Source organism: Oncorhynchus gorbuscha, linkage group LG05 (genome assembly GCF_021184085.1).
Source record: "Oncorhynchus gorbuscha isolate QuinsamMale2020 ecotype Even-year linkage group LG05, OgorEven_v1.0, whole genome shotgun sequence".
Lineage (NCBI taxonomy): Eukaryota > Metazoa > Chordata > Actinopteri > Salmoniformes > Salmonidae > Oncorhynchus > Oncorhynchus gorbuscha.
This window is the reverse complement of record NC_060177.1, coordinates 17,470,891-17,489,799: the sequence shown is the minus strand read 5'-3', so window position 1 is coordinate 17,489,799 and position 18,909 is coordinate 17,470,891. Positions and strand designations below refer to the sequence as shown.

The 18,909-nt window shown below is 42.0% G+C and overlaps 2 protein-coding genes across 2 annotated transcripts; one reads left to right on the top strand and one right to left on the bottom strand.

Annotated features, from left to right (window-relative positions):
* Nucleotides 1-106: 106 nt before the first annotated feature.
* Nucleotides 107-5,511, top strand: tm2d3 (TM2 domain containing 3). Its single transcript, XM_046348415.1, has 6 exons — nucleotides 107-245; nucleotides 551-646; nucleotides 772-932; nucleotides 1,075-1,249; nucleotides 2,758-2,833; nucleotides 4,018-5,511. The coding sequence occupies exons 1-6, from the start codon at nucleotides 140-142 to the stop codon at nucleotides 4,181-4,183; spliced, it is 780 nt and encodes a 259-aa protein (XP_046204371.1). The 5' UTR covers nucleotides 107-139; the 3' UTR covers nucleotides 4,184-5,511.
* Nucleotides 5,512-8,655: 3,144 nt separating this feature from the next.
* Nucleotides 8,656-14,382, bottom strand: LOC124035585 (la-related protein 6-like). Its single transcript, XM_046349086.1, has 3 exons — nucleotides 13,613-14,382; nucleotides 11,530-11,728; nucleotides 8,656-10,905 (listed from the first exon to the last, which is right to left on the bottom strand). The coding sequence occupies exons 1-3, from the start codon at nucleotides 14,341-14,343 to the stop codon at nucleotides 9,790-9,792; spliced, it is 2,046 nt and encodes a 681-aa protein (XP_046205042.1). The 5' UTR covers nucleotides 14,344-14,382; the 3' UTR covers nucleotides 8,656-9,789.
* Between the last annotated feature and the right edge of the window lie 4,527 nt (nucleotides 14,383-18,909).

Genomic DNA, 18,909 nt, shown 5'->3' with positions numbered 1-18,909 from the left:
CAAAAAAAAACACATTGACCCTGTTGAGGTCTCTGCTCTTGAATAATCTTGATGTCAAGAAGTAAATTCATGCGTCCCCTTTAAATTGCCCACATTTGTGGGTGGGTCATTGGTATTGAGGTTGATTTACGTTAGCACAATGGCTACAGTCAGTCAGATTTGGTCATTTGAGAGAAGACGCTGCCTAAAAGCCCATGGAATCATAATATTGTTATTTTTGGATCCATGTTTGCATTGTGTAAATGGTAAGGCTATGTATATCCCAGAACTAGGCTTCATCTGGGATTATTATTTTTTTCGATGCTAGTTAGCTAGCACAGTGGTTAGCTGGCGTAAGGCATTTCATTAGCTAGCTAATAAGAACGTATGGCTAACATCCACACAATGGTAGACCGCAGGTCTATACAGACGCCTGACAGACAATTTACTGATCCTACTGTAATTTATCTGGCTAGCTAACTAATGTACAATTGCTCCAGCAAGCTGTGTTTATTACCTTGTTAGCTATAACTGCTAGCTACATGATGCGCCAACCCCCTCTGTCTTCCAGGGTACCTGAGCTCCCCACACGTGGGCCAGGAGCCCCCTTACAGCCGAGATGCTCAGCCAGTCATCACCAGCCCGGTGGTTCCTGCTCCATCATCTGGTAAAATCTCCTCCCCGGCCTCGACCCATGGGATGTTTTTATCATGTTGACACTGACAGCGCCTCTTTGGTATGCAGTTACTGAAGTCCATGGGACAACCTATAATCTTGTGAATTATTTTGCAGCATCTCCAACTGATTCAGACAGCTACGCTTCCAAATGCCCCAGTGGGGGTCAATGCAACAGACTGCCTGCTGACTGCATCAACTGCAGCTATCATCACAACTGTAGCTATGGCAAACCAGCATCTTTCTCTTGCAAGGCCAAGAGAGGAGTCCACTGCATAGTGAGTTCATTTCGCCAGTTGGACACAGGTTGTTCTTGACAAAGAACAAGGAGCTCCATTTACAAAGAAAGTACGTAACTGTAGCACTTTGTCATTATAATGTTGATGCTTCAGTATGCTGTTTATTATTCTCTGCTTGCAGGTGGAGTCGGGGAAGCAGCAGACCAACTTCTCCCTGTCCATCACGTGCCAGTTCTGCTGGCAGCTGGACCTGTCTCAGTACAGGTGCTCCAACTCAACCAGCTGTATGACCGTTGCCTGCCCTCGCAAACGCTACAACGCCACCTGCCAAGTACTGGACCACGTACACTGCTTAGGTATACACTTACTGTACAGTGTGTCTGGTTCATTATTATTCAGATACATACACACCCCTCCATATGTATTTGGACAGTGATAAATAGAATAAAAAATGCTCTATACTCCAGCATTTTGGATTTGAGATCAAGTGTTTCTTGAGGCAACAGTCCAGAAATATGTCACCTGTTATTTGAGGGTATTTTCATACGTATGTTTTACCATTTATAAATGAAAGCACATTATGTATGTAGTCCCACCCATGTGAAGTCATAAGTATTTTGAGAAAAATTAAGTATTTGATCCCATATTCTTTGCATGCAATGACTACATCAAGCTTGTGACTCTACAAACCCCGTAGATGCATTTATAGTTTATTTTGGTAGTGTTCTGGGTTATATTTTGTCGAAAAGTAACATGGTGAACGATCATTTTCTTTCTAGATAAGTCATGTAGATAAGATACTTCTGAACACAGTTAATCCTGATAATGCCATTAAGAAAAGTCATGAATGAATCATGAATAATGAGTGAGATGCCATTCAGAGACAACAAAACGTGCTAACCTTTACCAATAATAGGGGAGAATAGTATTTTTCGGGGGGTATGCTCTTTGTGTCTCTAACCTTCTCACTCATCATTATTCATGATTGAGTCAAGATTATCTATAATCATGTTAGCATCCACATGAATGTAGAAGTGTTCAGAAACATCTTTCTATTCTTACTTACAATAAAAGTGACTCTAAAATGGCACAAGACATTATTCACCATTCAGTTCCTGTTGGGCAAAACAAACGGCAAATGCATCCAACAAGGATGTAGAGTCACAAGCTTGATGTAGTTTTGGCGTGCAAGGAATATGGAGCCAAATTCTGAACTTTTGACTACACTATAAGTTCATTTTGTCAAAAATCCTTTGACTTCTTCAAATGGGGGGACTAGTTACAGGAAGCGCTTTAAGACCGATATGTATGAAAATACCCTCAAATAAAACATTCTATCTAAAATGCGCTAAATGCTTCACTGTCCAAATGTGTATGGAGGGGAGTGTATACTGTCCAAATGTGTATGGAGGGGAGTGTATACTGTCCAAATGTGTATGGAGGGGAGTGTATACTGTCCAAATGTGTATGGAGGGGAGTGTATACTGTCCAAATGTGTATGGAGGGGAGTGTATACTGTCCAAATGTGTATGGAGGGGAGTGTATACTGTCCAAATGTGTATGGAGGGGAGTGTATACTGTCCAAATGTGTATGGAGGGGAGTGTATACTGTCCAAATGTGTATGGAGGGGAGTGTATACTGTCCAAATGTGTATGGAGGGGAGTGTATACTGTCCAAATGTGTATGGAGGGGAGTGTATACTCTCCAAATGCGTATGGAGGGGAGTGTATACTGTCCAAATGCGTATGGAGGGGAGTGTATACTCTCCAAATGTGTATGGAGGGGAGTGTATACTGTCCAAATGTGTATGGAGGGGAGTGTATACTGTGCAGTGCATTCATTAAAACTGTCTTTTGTTCTCAGGTAAAAGAGTATTTCAGAAACGTTTGTACTGCAACTGGACAGGTGGGTACAAGTGGTCGACAGCACTGGCACTCAGGTAAGACTCCTGCACAAGCACACCGTTAAGGGCAGGCTGAAACAAAAAAATGAATTATCTGGTTGAAAACGGCCTGGGGCATCGATATTAGTCAGAAGCATTTATTTTGGTGCCAAAACTGACTACAAAGTGTAAATAGGATAACATTTTAAGTCAGTATTTTACAAAACTGAGATTTACTGAATCGAGAACAACAGCGTTTTCCTTGGGTTGGGTTTAGATTTAAATTCTGTCCACACAGGACCGCTGTCTGGCATGGCTTGCAGTACTCAAATCATCCAGAGTATAGGTGCACGTGTGCTGCAGTGCATGCTACCCAATCGTAGCAGCAGAATCAACCTACAGCCCTCCCCATTTCTTTACAGTCAGCAGAACTACCAATAATTTACAGTGTTGTGTTGAAAGAACAAGGCTTGTTCATTATAAACTAATGTTTATACGTTTGAACTAATGTTAGCATCACAAACACAACTGTCTGTCATCAAAGATACTCTAGAAAGGAGGAAATGCATAATGCACTGAGCTTGGAATTCTTGACCAATCACGTTATTGTTGTAATGCTGTGTTACGCTGTTGTTAAGCCGTTCGTCACGCAATCCTTTGTTGAAAGTATAGTGGCTGTTTGGGATATTTTAGCTACGGTGACTGTAGCGGGACAAACAACAATAGCGGCCAGGGTACGATATAGCTAACAGAACCACATCCCCAAAACACATATTTTTTCATAATGAGTAGCAGAGAAACCCAGGGGAAATCGGTGAGTTCAGCCCCCCTTTAAGACCACCCCACCTGTGTTATAGATTTCTAATAGTTTCTTTATACTTTGAATCTTTTATAAAACATCTTCATCCTTGAAAAATATTCATGAAAATCGTCTCATTTGTAAAGTAAATGAGTGACTTGGTAGCACAACAGTCACTCATCTCTTAAGGACAAAAAAAAGCCATGATGATGAAGGTTAAAAACAGCGAGTGTCCATCCTACCGCCTCTGACAACAGAACATCAGCTGTAATTTTCTTTTAATTTCCAGACGATTGTACACATTGACTTGCCACCCTTTGTCAACACCAAGCAGGCTTACGGCTGACATTCAATGGTGCGCCTTCCCGCTTAGATGTTTGTCTTCTATGCTCTTCACTGTTACCAGTAGAATCCCAGTTGTTATTGTTGTTTCTATCTGCAGCATTACACTCGGTGGATTTGGGGCTGACCGGTTCTATCTAGGCCAGTGGAGAGAGGGTCTGGGCAAGCTGTTCAGCTTCGGTGGCTTGGGCATCTGGACCCTGATTGATGTGCTGCTGATTGGAGCGGGCTATGTGGGGCCAGCCGATGGCTCCCTCTACATCTGAGACCTGTGATTGATGCCCACTCCACAGGCATGATGGTTGTAGGGTTGATACCCTCTCCATTTCAGTTTAGACTGTCTGACTGTAAAGATCCACTCCATGGAGATGCCATCCCATTATCACACCATCTGCTTGCCTAAACTCCCACTGTCTGCAAAGACTGACTTCTTGTCCCATCTGCCACCAGTGCAGCTTCACGGTCAGCCTTGTCAGGTCCACCTCTAGATCATCAAGCCCAAGCATCCTTCACTGATATACTGTAATACAAGCTGCACTGAGCATCGTTTTGGAGTTATTTGATTAATGGTGGTTAGAGTTGGTCAGGCTGATATGGACTGACTGGAGAATGGAAGGTAGGCACAGTTGAGCAGTACTTACTCACTGCATGGTCATGCATAGGAGACCATTAACCATGGCTATTGAACACAAAATTGAGTTATTATAATACCAATAACAGAAACAAAAGGTGCTTGGATGAAAAGCAAAGTTTTTCTTCCCTGCAGTTTTCGTAAAAGCATGTGGCACCTGCTAAGTGTGATGGACGGTTATGTGCATCGGTGGATAGCAGATCAACCTTTCAGTGTTCTCTCTGCAAACCAACTAGAAAAAAATACTTGAACGGTTATTTTCTTTGGAGTGTAACATTGCAACATGAATGTCAGATTGCTTGGTTGAAAATGTGGTTGGGATATAGATTTGGGGAAATGACATGGTGGTTATTATGGCTGGGGCTTATATTGTGTATTTATATTTATTGCATTGTGGATGTGCAGCACAGGAGGCTGTTGAGGTGAGGATGGCTCATAGTAATGACTGGAACGGGGTGAATGGCATTAAACACATGGAAACCACGTGTTTGATGTATTTGATACTATTCCGCCCCACACATTACCATGAGCCCGTCCTCCCCAATTAAGGCGCCACCAACCTTCTGTGATGTGCATATGTCAGATTTCAGCATTACATGGCATTGCACTACAGCTCTGCATGCCCAAAACACACAATCTGTTCTCGTAAAGCTGTGCAGGCGTCAACTAGGTCACGAACTGGTTCAGAATGGTTTTACTACTAGTTTTCAAAGAACTTGTACAACACTTTTTGTTCTTCATGTAGCTTTCATGATATTATTGTTCATCGCTCAATCGCCCAGTCCAAATGGTTACGATATGTAGCCTCCCATATCCAGAGCTTGAGTACGTGTACTCCACAAACTGGTAACCTATACTTCTGGTGAAAATGTGTTCATGTTCTGGATTTTTTTTAAACAATTGGAACACTGTAATGACAAAGATGTTTAAGAAAATTGTAAATATTAAACTTGTGAAATGTTATTGAGCTTTGTGTCTTATTGTGTTAGTATTGTCTAGTATTATAAGCATACTTGAATAAACAAAATCATCTGGTCTGTAATTTCCATGATGATTGATTTTCACCTCTGTGCTTTTTCACACAGTAAAATGCCCTGCCTCATTGTAATGATACTGTGGCACATCTTTGATACAGAAAGAGAAGCTCACTCCCGTAATTCAACATCTCACTGACTAATGGTTATGTGAATACATACACCATATTACATACAATACCTTCTGCATTGGTCCTAGCATTGCTAGCATGTGTTAGCGCTTCTCATTGGCTGTTCTGCAGTAATTGTCTGTATACGCTCCTCACTCCCACATCACTTACTGTTATGTACCACTTCCAACAGAATGTGTTTGGCCCATTAATGTTTGAGCCGAATCGACTGACCGCCACCTCTACATTTTGGCTGGCAAGGCTAACCAGTTAGAATAATAAATGCCAGTCATCCTCAGTATGTCACATATCTCACTGAGCATGAATACAACCTGCAAGAAATAGTTTCATATTGGGTTATGTATTGTTAACCAAACACTTATCTCAACGAGTAGCATCTCAAAATACAACGGAAATAGAACCACCATATCACCTAGTCATTTCCGATAAAAACATAAAAATACTGTCCAATCGATGATAAGAATCATGGATGCTATACTAGACAATCAGTGCTGAACAGAACAGGGTGATTCTTTAAGTCTTACTGGGTTCATTGACATTTATGGAAACATATTGTGAATATCATTACTCCTATGAGTACATGTGAGTTCTCTTAAGTAATAGGACAGCCATTTGCATGTTCAAATCCATTGAGCGTTAACAATGCTAGATGAATCAGAACACAACTTGCATTGTAGTGAAATCCCCTATGATTAGTTTAGAATTGCTAATCGTGAGTGATGAAGACAAAAGATTGTTCATTCATTCCCGTCTTATGCAATAAACAATTAGTTTAGCATCATTTCACTGGATCTCCCAGTAACAGCAGTAGGCTATTGGTTCCTAGGATGTTATACAGCATACTGAACAAAAATATAAACGCAACATGTAAAGTGTTGATCCCATGTTTCATGAGCTGAAATAAAAGTTCCCAGAAATGTTCCATAGGCACAAAAAGCTTATTTTGCTCAAATTTTGTGCACATCCTTGTTATTGAGCATTTCTTCTTTGCTAAGATAATTAATCCACCTGACAGGTGTGGCATATCAAAAATCTACTTAAACAGTATGATCATTACACTGTGTGCCTTGTGCTGGGGACAAAAGGCCGCTCTAAAATGTGAAGTTTTGTCACACAGCACAATGCCACAGATGTCTCAACTTATGGAGTGTACAATTGACATGCTCACTACAGGAATGTCCACGAGAGCTGTTGCCAGATAATTGAATGTTAATTTCTCTACCATAAGCCGTCTCATTTACATTACATTTAAGTCATTTAGCAGACTCCAATGTAATTTTATAGAATTTGGAAGTACGTCCAATAGGCCTCAACCGCAGACCACATGTATAGCGTTGTGTGGGCCAGCGGTTTACTGATGTCAACGCTGTGAACGGAGTGCCTCATGGTGGTGGAGTTATGGAATGGCCAGACAACACAATTGCATTTTACCAATGACAATTTGAATGCACAGAGATCCTAAAAAGAGATACTGAGGCCCATTGTCGTACCATTCATCTGCCCCAATCAACTCATGTTTCAGCATAATGTACCTCCCCATGTCACAAGGGTCTGTAGGTTTTAGGTTTTATTTACTTGCACCAAAGAAAAGCGAGACAAAACAGTACCAATAAAAACTGATAAAAATGGTGTGCAGGTTCGGTTAGAAGCCAAAAAGAGCTTGTTAACCACACCACAAATATAAGTTCAAAAAAAAGTTTGTTCAATCAGTTAAGCCAAGTATATGAATTATAATTGTATATAATATATTCAGTAACCAAGAAAAAGTGTTATTGTGAGTTAGGCTACATAGAGGTATTATTTGGTAGTTTGGTTCATCAGGCTGACCAGATGAGGTTTTGGCAGTGTGAAGAAAAGAATGAGTATGGTACCTCAGTTCATTCTCTATCATATACAATGTGAGGTGTGGCAGTGGGGAGGGTGAAGGTGGGGAGGGTGAAGGTTATTGCAGTGTCGTGTTAGACATAAAGATTGATTTCAGAATTAACCTAGATGAATCCATTGAAGGGTTTAGGTAAACTGTCTGGGAGGTACACAATTCCTGGAAGCTGAAAATGTCCCAATTCTTCCATGGTATGAATACTGAGACATGTCACCCATTGAGCATGTTTGGGATGCTCTGGATTGACGTGTACGACAGCGTGTTTAAATTCCCACCAATATACAGCAATTTCGCACAGCCATTGAAGAGGATTGGGACAATATTCCACAATCAACAGCCTGATCAACTGTACGTGAAAGAGGAGTCTCGCTGCATGAGGAAAACGGTGGTCCCACCAGATACCGACTGGTTTTCTGATGCACGCCCCTAATTTAAAATGTTAAGTTCTGTGACCAGATGCATATCTGTATTCCCAATCATGTGAAATCCATACATTAGGGCCTAATGAATGCATTTCAATTGACTGATTCTTATGAACTTTGAACTGTTAAATATTTATCACTAGTTCTGACTTCCAATAGTCATACAGTAAAAAGTTGATACATGTAGTATCTGTACCCTGATGAAGCTGGATGACATCTGATTTCATAGCATCTCAGTGAGATACTGGATTTGCTTCAGATCTTTATGGTTGCTAAGGAACATTTGAAAGCAATACCAATTAGATCCAGCTATGTAACAGACCTGAAAAATAGCCTGTGTTATAAAATCTGACTGCAATCTGTAAATTACCCAATTTGGCAGAGAACACTGGTATTGATAACTCCAAGCTCATGCACTTCTCATCTGTGCAGTCAATCTCATGTGATAATGGTGGATCATTGTGGAATGTAGCCAATAATCCACTTTTGTCAGTCTTTTGCATGTGATGGGTATTAATTGAAATCTTACACAATCGTGTAAGCTAATAAACACTTGACCTTGCGTTAGGAAGGGGCATCAATCCAATTCAGCCTGTGTCCCTAATCGAACGGAAATTAAAATGTTGCCACAAGCCAAATGCAATTTTAGTGATTTATTTTGTACAATAAAGAAAATGCACTGCACATTACCCCAGCTCAGATGTCAAGGAAAGCATTCAAGAGCATCTGCATTTTGCACACTCAAACCTGAACATTGCATCCCTCATATACCCCACTACCAGCATGCTACACACTGATTAACCCAACGTAGCAGGCATAAAAGCAATGCCTGAAACCAGATCCCCTACATACTGGGTCTTGACAAGAAAAAAATTAAATAAAAAATGAAATAAAATAAGTGTCAGGAGAGTTTCTCTTCTACACTGTTCAACCAATCCAGTACATGTGAAGGAGTTAAGATGGAGTGGCATCTTGTTAACATCCAAAAGCGGAAGTCGTGTCACAGGCTCTTTCCATTTCCCCTGGAAACCAGAACATCCAGTTGTTGGGGACTCGGCAGAGGCTATACACTGATAGAAACAGATTCCAGCCAAGGAAGCACCCCCCCCCCATCCAGTATTTTTCATTTTTGCAGAGCTAGGAGTGGAAGCAAGTTAGGCATCCAGGAAACATAACTCAATTAAAAAGGGGAAAATAAAAAAGTAGTCCATGTGAACTGTTCAACCTTCTGGCAGGGAAAGTATGGCCACAGTTTAAGGAGCAAATAACATTGATACTCACAATAGACAAATATAGCAAAAGGCATATGGCGATATCCACACCATGTGCCCATAACACTGTTCACACCATCCATACAAAATGTTATGAGATTTTACACACATACTTTAAGACTGAGGACACTGGAAACTTTCCAATAAAAATAAAGAAAGTAAAATAGGATTACCGGAGTACATCTCCGCCCACCCCATGCACAACTCCTCAGATGGCAATGGAGGTGTCAAATACAGTACTCAACTTTGAATTTCATAAACTCAAAATATATCTTAAATATTTCATAAATTAGGCATCACCATGTTTTTAAACAAAATATTGTATAAAAGTATAACAAATACTGACAAAACTCCAAACTATAACAGAACAAATCTACGATCATTCAAATGTGGGGCGGGGGATGAAGAATGTCAATGTAGTGGCCAAAGGACTGTGTCAAATCTCGTTGCTGTACTCAGTGTACTTCTTTAGAACTGGGGGCATAGGGGGGGGTCTGAGTGTCAGGTTTGGGTAGAAGCAGTCTTCTCTCCCATCTCAGCAACACCAATGGATACACCACAGTGAAAACCACGTGTTCCATCAGGCCCACGTGGTAGACGCATTACACCTGGCGGAAGCCCGTCTGCGCCCTGGATCTTTCGACCCAGCATGGGGCTCCCTACTGGGCTGCTCTCCTGTGAGGCCACCTGCCTGCGCCTCTGGACCCAGGGGCTCCCGGACGGCGTCAGGCTGCTGTCTGAGGAGTAGTCCGCCCAACGTCGCCCAGCCTCAGGGCTCAGTCTGCCCTCACTGGCCAAAGGAGACTTATGGGAGTGGGGAGACTTGCGTTGGGAGCATGGGCTGGCCCGGGGGCTCGACCAGGGGCTGGTGCGTGGGGACACAGCTGGGCTCAGGTGATTGTTCTGGAAGGCGGCACCCCCTCCAGTGGGACTTAGCTTATTGACAGAGCAGGATTTGCGGGCCAGTCTGGGGGAGGTGGGGTTGCTCTCAGTATCTGAGGAGCTACAGGCAGAGTCGTCAAGATACTGAAGCTCCCGTACCCGACTGTTGAGTGAGTGGCTCTTCCTCATTCCTCCTCCCTCGTCGCACTGACGCTGATCTTTGGGCACCTTCTTCTTGGGAGGCTTGGTTCCGATCAGGACCACCTTCAACCCCAGAGACCCTGTCCCCTCATCGCTGACCACAGCCTCGTTGGCTTTGACTGCAGCCTCCACCTCCTCATACTCCACGATGGCACACTCCTCAGTGCCCAGCTGTGTGTAGCGGCCACTCAGCTTCTTCAGGTCGGCTGGCAGGTCCTTGCCAGGCTTCAGCACCCTCACAGAGGCAATGGCCCCATATGTTCCAAACGCTTTCAGCAGCAGCTTCATCAGTTGTTCCTGTTGGGTAGTGCCGCCCTCACGCCCATCGCCATCCACACCCTCCATCGCAACGCCCAGCTCTGGCCAGCTCTGCAGCTCGCTGAGTAGCAGCATGCGACTTGGCAGAGACTCGCTGGAAAAAACGGGCACTGTTGATCTGCGACGCACTTTGCGCCCCTCATCGTTTAGCTCAAGTATTGTCGAGTGGCGCAGAGCATATGCAGTTGTTCTCCAGTCTCGTGTCAAGTGCTTCACCTGGGAAGAAAATAACTGTTAGAGATGATCGGAAGCAAAAGTCAGTACTTTTACAGACAGCATCCTGTATGATAGAACTTCCTTGGTTTTATCATACAGCCTGAAAACTAAAAAGCCTTTGTTCTGATAGCAGTATGATAACATAAGCAGCCACAGATCTAGAATGAGATTCTATTTCTATGTAATCAACAGCTATCAAAAGGCAAATCAAGTTACTGGTTACTACAGAAGTGTTTAACAGTTCCTAAAATTAAATTCATTTCAAATGTAAATACAGCAACATAGTGCCATTATTGTTAGCTCCTCTTAGAAACTAAATAAACATTTACAGTATTCATGCAGCTGTGTACATTAGAAATTAAACCAGTAGAGGAGAAAAACAGATCTTATTCTTGGAAGTGTATACTGAAAAAAAAGCTAAAATCTGAGTATGTTTGAGCCTCATTTACACCAGATGGTCCCGCCTCCAACCCATGTGAGAAAGCACTTCCTAGCCCCAACGGCTTGCCATATTGACACTAGGAACAGCTGTTGCATTCAGTTATATGAGACCCCAGGGTATTCAATTGATATTCCAATTTCAAAATCAAGAAACCAAACTGTCAGCAGGAGATCAAACATTACCTTCTTGAAAGAGGTAAGCAGTTTGACACTGACGAAGCCCAGCTTGTTGCGTCGGACGTGTTTGAGCAGGAAGGCATCGTGTTCCAGGTTCTCATCCGACAGGTAGTACTCGATCTGGGCCACCAGCTTCTGGGTCAGCTCTGGGTCTGGGGGCTGCCAGCTCTCCTCCTCCAGCTCCCCACCACTCGTGCCAGCACCACTGAGAAAGAAAACAGTTAACATGCCAGTTCACAAAGACAAGGCAGGAGCTTAACCAATTTGGCAGGAGAACTGATCAAAACAGCCTCAGTCATTACCCATAGACACATCCTTAAAAGCACTGCCATCTTGACTCTTTCCTCATTTAATTTTCAGATTCTTCCTGTGACAGTAATGACAGGCTGCCTAACCACAGTGTGACCGTCACACTGCTCGCTGCCAGAACCTCAACACCACAGGGTGTCCCGCCAACATGAACAGAAATCATTAAGACCTCTCCATCTGAAGAGTGCAGAGTTTCTGATCTCCACACTACATGCCTCCCCCACAGGGACAGGGCTATTTACCATATCAGCCAGACTTTAAAATCAAACAATGCAGTCATTTACTGCCTACAACACCAAATCAAAGGTTTAATCAAAGCTCTATTGACAGAGGGCTTTAACATTTGCACAGGTATGCCAGGCTGGCATCTCCGGCTGTGATAAGAGTGAAGGTCTGAATGACACTACTGTGTGGATGAGTCATCCTCCTCACACAGCGATCCCATCCCACAGGCTAGGCAAGCCACTGGTCGAACACCCCAGACAGAACAGACAACGTAATGATCACAGCATCCAACCCACTGTTTTAAAGTCAGGGGAAGCCCTGCGCAACACCTCCCTCGCACACATCACCACTGTAAAGGGACCAATTATCGTAGACAGAGTTATCCTCTGCGATTCTCCCCTGCCACAATAAGCTGGTCAATAGTATCAACGAGTAGTTCACTGGTTACAAAAGTATCACGTGAAAACTAATGTTCCATGCCCCCAAACAAGTGCAACATTGTTGCAAGTGAGGAACACCGCAAGACTGACTGATTATTGGCTGACCTGGCTAAGAATATTCATTCATTTCAGACTACCTAAATTAAACATACCAACCACGTAGCCTATACATTAGCACTGGGTCACAGGAATTTACAAGGGCAGAAATAGCCAGTCTGGTCTCAGACTAGACGTCACATAGTAAATGTAAATCCGAACACGCAATTTAGTAGAATATGTTTCGTTAAGACAGAAGGCTAGTAGTTAAGGCAAAAATCGAAAGTATGGTGGTTAGTCTACAAATCTTTAGCAATCCAAAGGTTGTGTGTTAGAATTTAATCACGGATTACTACTTTCCATGATAACTAACCCTTCCCCTTTAAAACCCAGCGTTTCCCAACGCCAGTCCTCGAGTACCCCCAACAGTATGCATTTGCATTGTAGCCCCAGGACAAGCACACCTGAGTCTACTTGTCATTAATCAGGCCCTCAGAGGCTACAACAGAAATGTGTGCTGTGGGGGGAGGGGGGGGTACTATAGAACTGGAGTTGGAAACTACTGCTTTACCCACCTAGTTAACATTACCCACAACAAAACAGAAAAATAAACGTGGAATTTGAAACATGTCACATTTGGCAAATTCGTAATATTTTAAGAATTATAATTCCTAACACGTCATACAAAATGGATGACATCCACAAATGAATACATACCATACGAAACGTTACACTAATAGGAGTGTCCAGGATTTACATTTACTATGTTACGTCTACCCCCGAGTCCAGGTTGAAATAGCAGGGGATGACGCAGGGGAATTAGAGCAACGAGTGTAAAGGTGCCATCCAAATCGGCCTCTGTCTTTTACGTCAATGGGATTACAATGCCCGTCTACAGGTGGTTAGAAGCTGTCTGACAATTACCATAGCACTTCACTGTGGAATTGAAGTTCACACTAAAATAACACAGCAAAATAAAGTATTGCAGTATTTTAGCCTACGGGGTTAATTGCAATAATAAACATGAGGATAACGTTAAACATGATATAGTCAGACATGCCATTAGAAAACCAATTTACCTGGATTTATCATGTCTTCCAAATTCGTCTTCACTACAGCTGCCTCCGAGAAAATCGAGATTGTTTGAGGATACCTCCTCCTCTGGTTCCTCGTCGTCTGCCGCCTGAATAGCCACTGTTATCGTCACTTGAGTCCCCATCTCTTGCAGGTGTTGATCCACAATTATCACCTCGTCGATTTCCCGTCCCGCTGACGAACCTGATACAGATTCGATATGTTTCCGAAACTCCATGGTGGCACTCGTCATTTTACCCGAAATAAATGCGTTTTCTCCCAGTTTGTTCACTTTCTCCTCGGCTACACCAGTGGTAGTGCTTTCCTGAATGCCTTTATTCCTTGTACTACAACAATTGAAGTCTGCAGAACACGGGGCACATACACCTCGACGCCTTTGACACCCACACCGGTGGATGGTCAAGGAAGTCCCGAAGATGCGCTCCACAGCTGGCCAGAGCCCCAAAATTCTACCCCACGGAGAACCCTGGGGTGGCGTGGAGTTAGCAACTAACGAAACGCAGCTAGGAGCTGGGTAGACGGAGGGGATAGAGCCGTCTTGGGTTGCTACTTCCTGATATGTAAGAAGCGATCTGCTTTTGAAACGAGCTCTGGGATTGGGCCATGTCATCTTTCCGCACTCATCCCCAACCCACCAGCAAAACCCAAGATGAAGCCAAGAGGGAGGGAGGAGAAAATGAAGACAACGGATAAATGCGTTTACCAATGCTTGCATTTTTGTGTATTTTACCCTTTGTCACTATTTCTAGTTAAGAAATGGCTGCTATTTCACACGTGTCCTAAATAGGGGGAAGTAGAAGTGTAAATTACACGTGCTGTTCTGCAATTGGGGAAATTGCAATGCACCAATCATGAAGGCTGACCCATTTCTCTGAACCTGCAAATTGGATAATAGGCTTTTAGCGTTAGAGCGCAGGGGTTGTTGAGGGATTTGCTGTGGGGAAGGACACAAATAAATGACACCAGTGTATACAGTGTCATGAGGCATTACTGTCAGCAGTGGCTTTTACTATGAGATGATGTGTAGGCCTATAAAAAAGTAGCCCTTTGCAACAAAATTATTAACACAGATTTGAAGATGTCAGGATTTGGCATTGGTAATGCTAATGATCCAATTCATGGTCTGTTATCTCCAAGCCTACACCCCATTGGTCCAAACCTTTAGTGCGCTTATGACACTCGCTGACTGTTTTTAATTGTAGGTGTGTATCATATCCTACATGGACTCGTAAATCATCACCCACACCACAACTGCTACACCATTGCTAATACTGTTGCCAAGCCTGAGATTACTTGATGTTTTGTCCACCCTGTTGGCAAGAGTTGTACAGCTGGTGGACTGACTCATACTCTGAAGCACATGTCCTGCTGCAGCAGCCACAGTGGCAGTGTCATACCTCCCAGTGCCACAAGCCAGGAGCAGACATCAATCAGATAATGGCCCTGCAGGAAGATGTTCCAACCAACCCTTCAACAGCTTATCTGTCAGGTGTCTGCAGCAGGAAACAACCCCAATTGAGACATGGGTTGCACCCCAAATGGCACCATATTTCCTTTAAAGTGCACTACAATTGACCAGGGCCCATAGGGAATAGGCTGCTATTTGGGACACCTTTGGCAGGAGTAAGCTGATTTGCTGTAAACTGAGCTGAGTTAAAATGAGTTGAGTTAAAATGAGCACCCCTCTCTTGATCAGAGAGCTGGTATTTCCTCTTTGTTCAGACTGAATGCAATTGTGACTACTATTCGCCTGCACTTAACATTCAACAAGGGTGTACTTTTGTAATCCTTCTCGCTACTACAAATATCTTACATATGTTGATTTATGTTTTTGTCTGTTTTTGTCTGTATGATTTTGTCCATTCTGGACATCTGGATAGAAAAATCCAATCAAATCCAATTTGATTTGTCACATACACATGGTTAGCAGATGTTAATGCGAGTGTAGCGAAATGCTTGTGCTTCTAGTTCCGACAATGCAGTAATAACCAACAAGTAATCTAACTAACAATTCAAAAACTACTGTCTTATACACACAAGTATAAGGGGATAAAGAATATGTACATAAAGATATATGAATGAGTGATGGTACAGAGCGGCATAGGCAAGATACAGTAGATGGTATCGAGTACAGTATATACATATAAGATGAGTATGTAAACAAAGTGGCATAGTTAAAGTGGCTAGCGATACATGTATTACATAAAGATGCAGTAGATGATATAGAGTACAGTATATACGTATACATATAAGATGAATAATGTAGGGTATGTAAACATTATATTAGGTAGCATTGTTTAAAGTGGCTAGTGATATATTTGATATCATTTCCCATCAATTACCATTATTAAAGTGGCTGGAGTTGAGTCAGTGTGTTGGCAGCAGCCACTCAATGTTAGTGGTGGCTGTTTAACAGTCTGATGGCCTTGAGATAGAAGCTGTTTTTCAGTCTCTCTGTCCCAGCTTTGATGCACCTGTACTGACCTCGCCTTCTGGATGATAGCGGGGTGAACAGGCAGTGGCTCGGGTGGTTGTTGTCCTTGATGATCTTTATGGCCTTCCTGTAACATCGGGTGGTGTAGGTGTCCTGGAGGGCAGGTAGTTTGCCCCCGGTGATGCGTTGTGCAGACCTCACTACCCTCTGGAGAGCCTTACGGTTGTGGGCGAGACAGCTTTACAAGGTTTAATTTACCATCTACACATGAGTTATATCTGATATGTGTTATTCCTGAGTCCCAGTTGTGAAGAATCTGAAAGGAAGTATATAAATCATTAATCATGAGATTCTTAGGAACATTGTGAAACGTTTTGCTTTTTGAGCTTGTGAATGTGATGCAATATTTCACAAAATCATCTGATACATGATTGGGCAATCCTGCATTGAATGAAAGACATTTGGAGTAAAGTTGAAGGAAAATATGCATGTATGTCTTTGCAAATATACATTCCCTGGTGATAATAGAGAATCCTTTGTGAGTCTGTCCAAGGTGACTGTCAGCAGGTGTGTGTTTCTCATCCATGCAGACATGTACGTAAGCTATTACTGTATGTGGAACAAACTGACACTGTGGGTCCAGACTCCAGCACCTTTCTTTGACAGAAAATCTCTATTGTTCGCAGTCTGTAAATGCCCTGTGCTGTAACCTACAGTATATAACTCACAACTGATATTGAAGGGTTTGCTTAATGCTATAGTCAACAAAAAAATACAATGTTTCTTTCTTTTGTCTTATTTAAGATTCTATTACTCCCTAAAGGATTCTAGATCTTATGTTTTTCGATTTACAGATGAGTGCAGCATTTTACTTCTGCTCCACATCACTCCCTCATTCTGAGTCAGACAAGATATTTATAGACCTCTGTACCCCAGAGAGCTCTGACTGGCCAAGTCCCCATGCATAATACATAACAACAGACAATTTACATTGATCCCTGTGTCTTAGTGGTATGTTTTTTATTGGCAATTGTGAGATATATATCACATTATTTTTGTGTGTATGTGGTAAATAAATGATTACAAAAGTGACATTGTGTCACAACAGAAGTAGCTAGGTCAATTGTGGAAGAACTGTCATTTATATAGAGCATTCCATTATCTGCTTGTCACATAAGATTACAACATCATCTCCCACAATTGTATCAGTTTTATGAATAGATGATCCTTGTGATGAGCATGTGTGTGGGATGTCTCTTGGATGAGTCTGAGTGAGAGTCCTTTCCTAGCACTTATATTTTCCAGCTGAGGCAGTATAACCAAAGCTTTATAACAATGAGAGGGTCACCGGTGGAGAGTGTTTTTCTTTAAAAAAGTGTTTATGAATGCATCAATAATGATGTAAGAGGACATGGCTCTGAAATCTACCGAGGTAAAGACCGTTTCAGGTTGGATATTCGCCTGTAGTTTTCCTTACCTCCACCAACAGCAGTTAGGGACCGTCAACATAGTGATAAATCAAATCGTTCAAAATTCAATAGCTCTTTAACCATTACTCCTAACACTTTCAAAACGGGTTGTAGCTAACCCGTGGCATAGATACCCATATTGCATAAACTCTAGTCATGTATCTTCTATATTGTTGTACATTATTATTAGTTTGACAATTAGGGAGTTCAGTCCAGTGTTGTGTTTACCCATTTCTTTAATATTTATCTACGATACTTGGTAGTTCTAAGTACTTATTTCCCCTGTTTTTTTTATTTTTCCACAGTATTTAACAGTGGTACACAATAGGAGAGAGACAGATAATATCTCCTTTCGTCGTTAATATCAACCATAAAGGAAAAGGGCAAAGTACGAGAGTCATGTTATTAATTGTCCAAAGCAGGGATGGAGAGGGAGCTAGTGAGGTAGACTGCAGTGGGTTTGCTGGTCAATACATATACTGAACATGTAACCACAGTATTGTTGGCCAGTAAATCAATTAATACAAATATAATATTGACAAATTAAACAAATTGTAGACCTTTAATCTTTTCCAACATGCCAACAGACACTTAACTTCAATTAAGTATGAAACATTTCACCGTGTTAACTTTCTCTGTATCCCTGGTTGATGTACATGTCAGAGCCTCTTCAGTGTGGATGGGGTAGAGCATTCATTTTCAACAACAAAGACTGCACTTCCAGTTTGTGTTCTTTACTCTGTTGAACTCTTTTGTCTTCATTGCTAGTTACAGCACATGGAACCACCGTTGACATGCAAAACATTCAATCTAAAACAAAACAAAGTGTAACACGTTATAAATCATATCAAATATCAATGCAGTATGACAAATTAGCCATCCATTGTGTTATATTATAAATTGTCTTTATCAGTGACACACATGAAGCAGTTGTTGGCTTTGCTGAACTCTGAAATCATAGGCATGAACTGAACATATGGCTGTCCCACACAACTACACAAAAAATAAAGAATTTACATTTACTTTGAATTAATTGTCATTAACAGACATTTTTAGTATATCCTCAGTCATTTCTTTTCTCAGTTGCTCCATGTGTTTTTGAAGGTTCCATATCAATTTGGGAGGGGATGTTGGGGAAGTTCTGTGCAACTTCCTTAGCCATCTACACCAAAAAAATAAAATAGAGTTTTTTTACCTAATTGTCACATAACAGCTAACCATTCATTATTGAATATATAACTATCAAACCTGCTTTACAAAGACCCCACAGCTGAAGGTGTCCTGCTGCATGGTGTGAGTTATTTCCCCTCCTTTGCACTTTATGACCACCCAGTCGTCTTTTCCATGGCAGGATATTCTCATTTTGAAGTATTCTCTT

Bases quoted from the DNA above. Each gene is read 5' to 3' on its own strand.
- tm2d3 (XM_046348415.1), top strand. From the start codon at position 140: ATGGCTACAGTCAGTCAGATTTGGTCATTTGAGAGAAGACGCTGCCTA. The intron at 933-1,074 runs GTGAGTTCATTT...CTCTGCTTGCAG, and splicing joins AGAGAGGAGTCCACTGCATA to GTGGAGTCGGGGAAGCAGCA. The intron at 2,834-4,017 runs GTAAGACTCCTG...TTCTATCTGCAG, and splicing joins TCGACAGCACTGGCACTCAG to CATTACACTCGGTGGATTTG.
- LOC124035585 (XM_046349086.1), bottom strand. From the start codon at position 14,343: ATGCAAGCATTGGTAAACGCATTTATCCGTTGTCTTCATTTTCTCCTC. The intron at 11,729-13,612 runs GTAAATTGGTTT...TTTCTTTCTCAG, and splicing joins GGAAGACATGATAAATCCAG to TGGTGCTGGCACGAGTGGTG. The intron at 10,906-11,529 runs GTAATGTTTGAT...TTTTCTTCCCAG, and splicing joins TGCTTACCTCTTTCAAGAAG to GTGAAGCACTTGACACGAGA.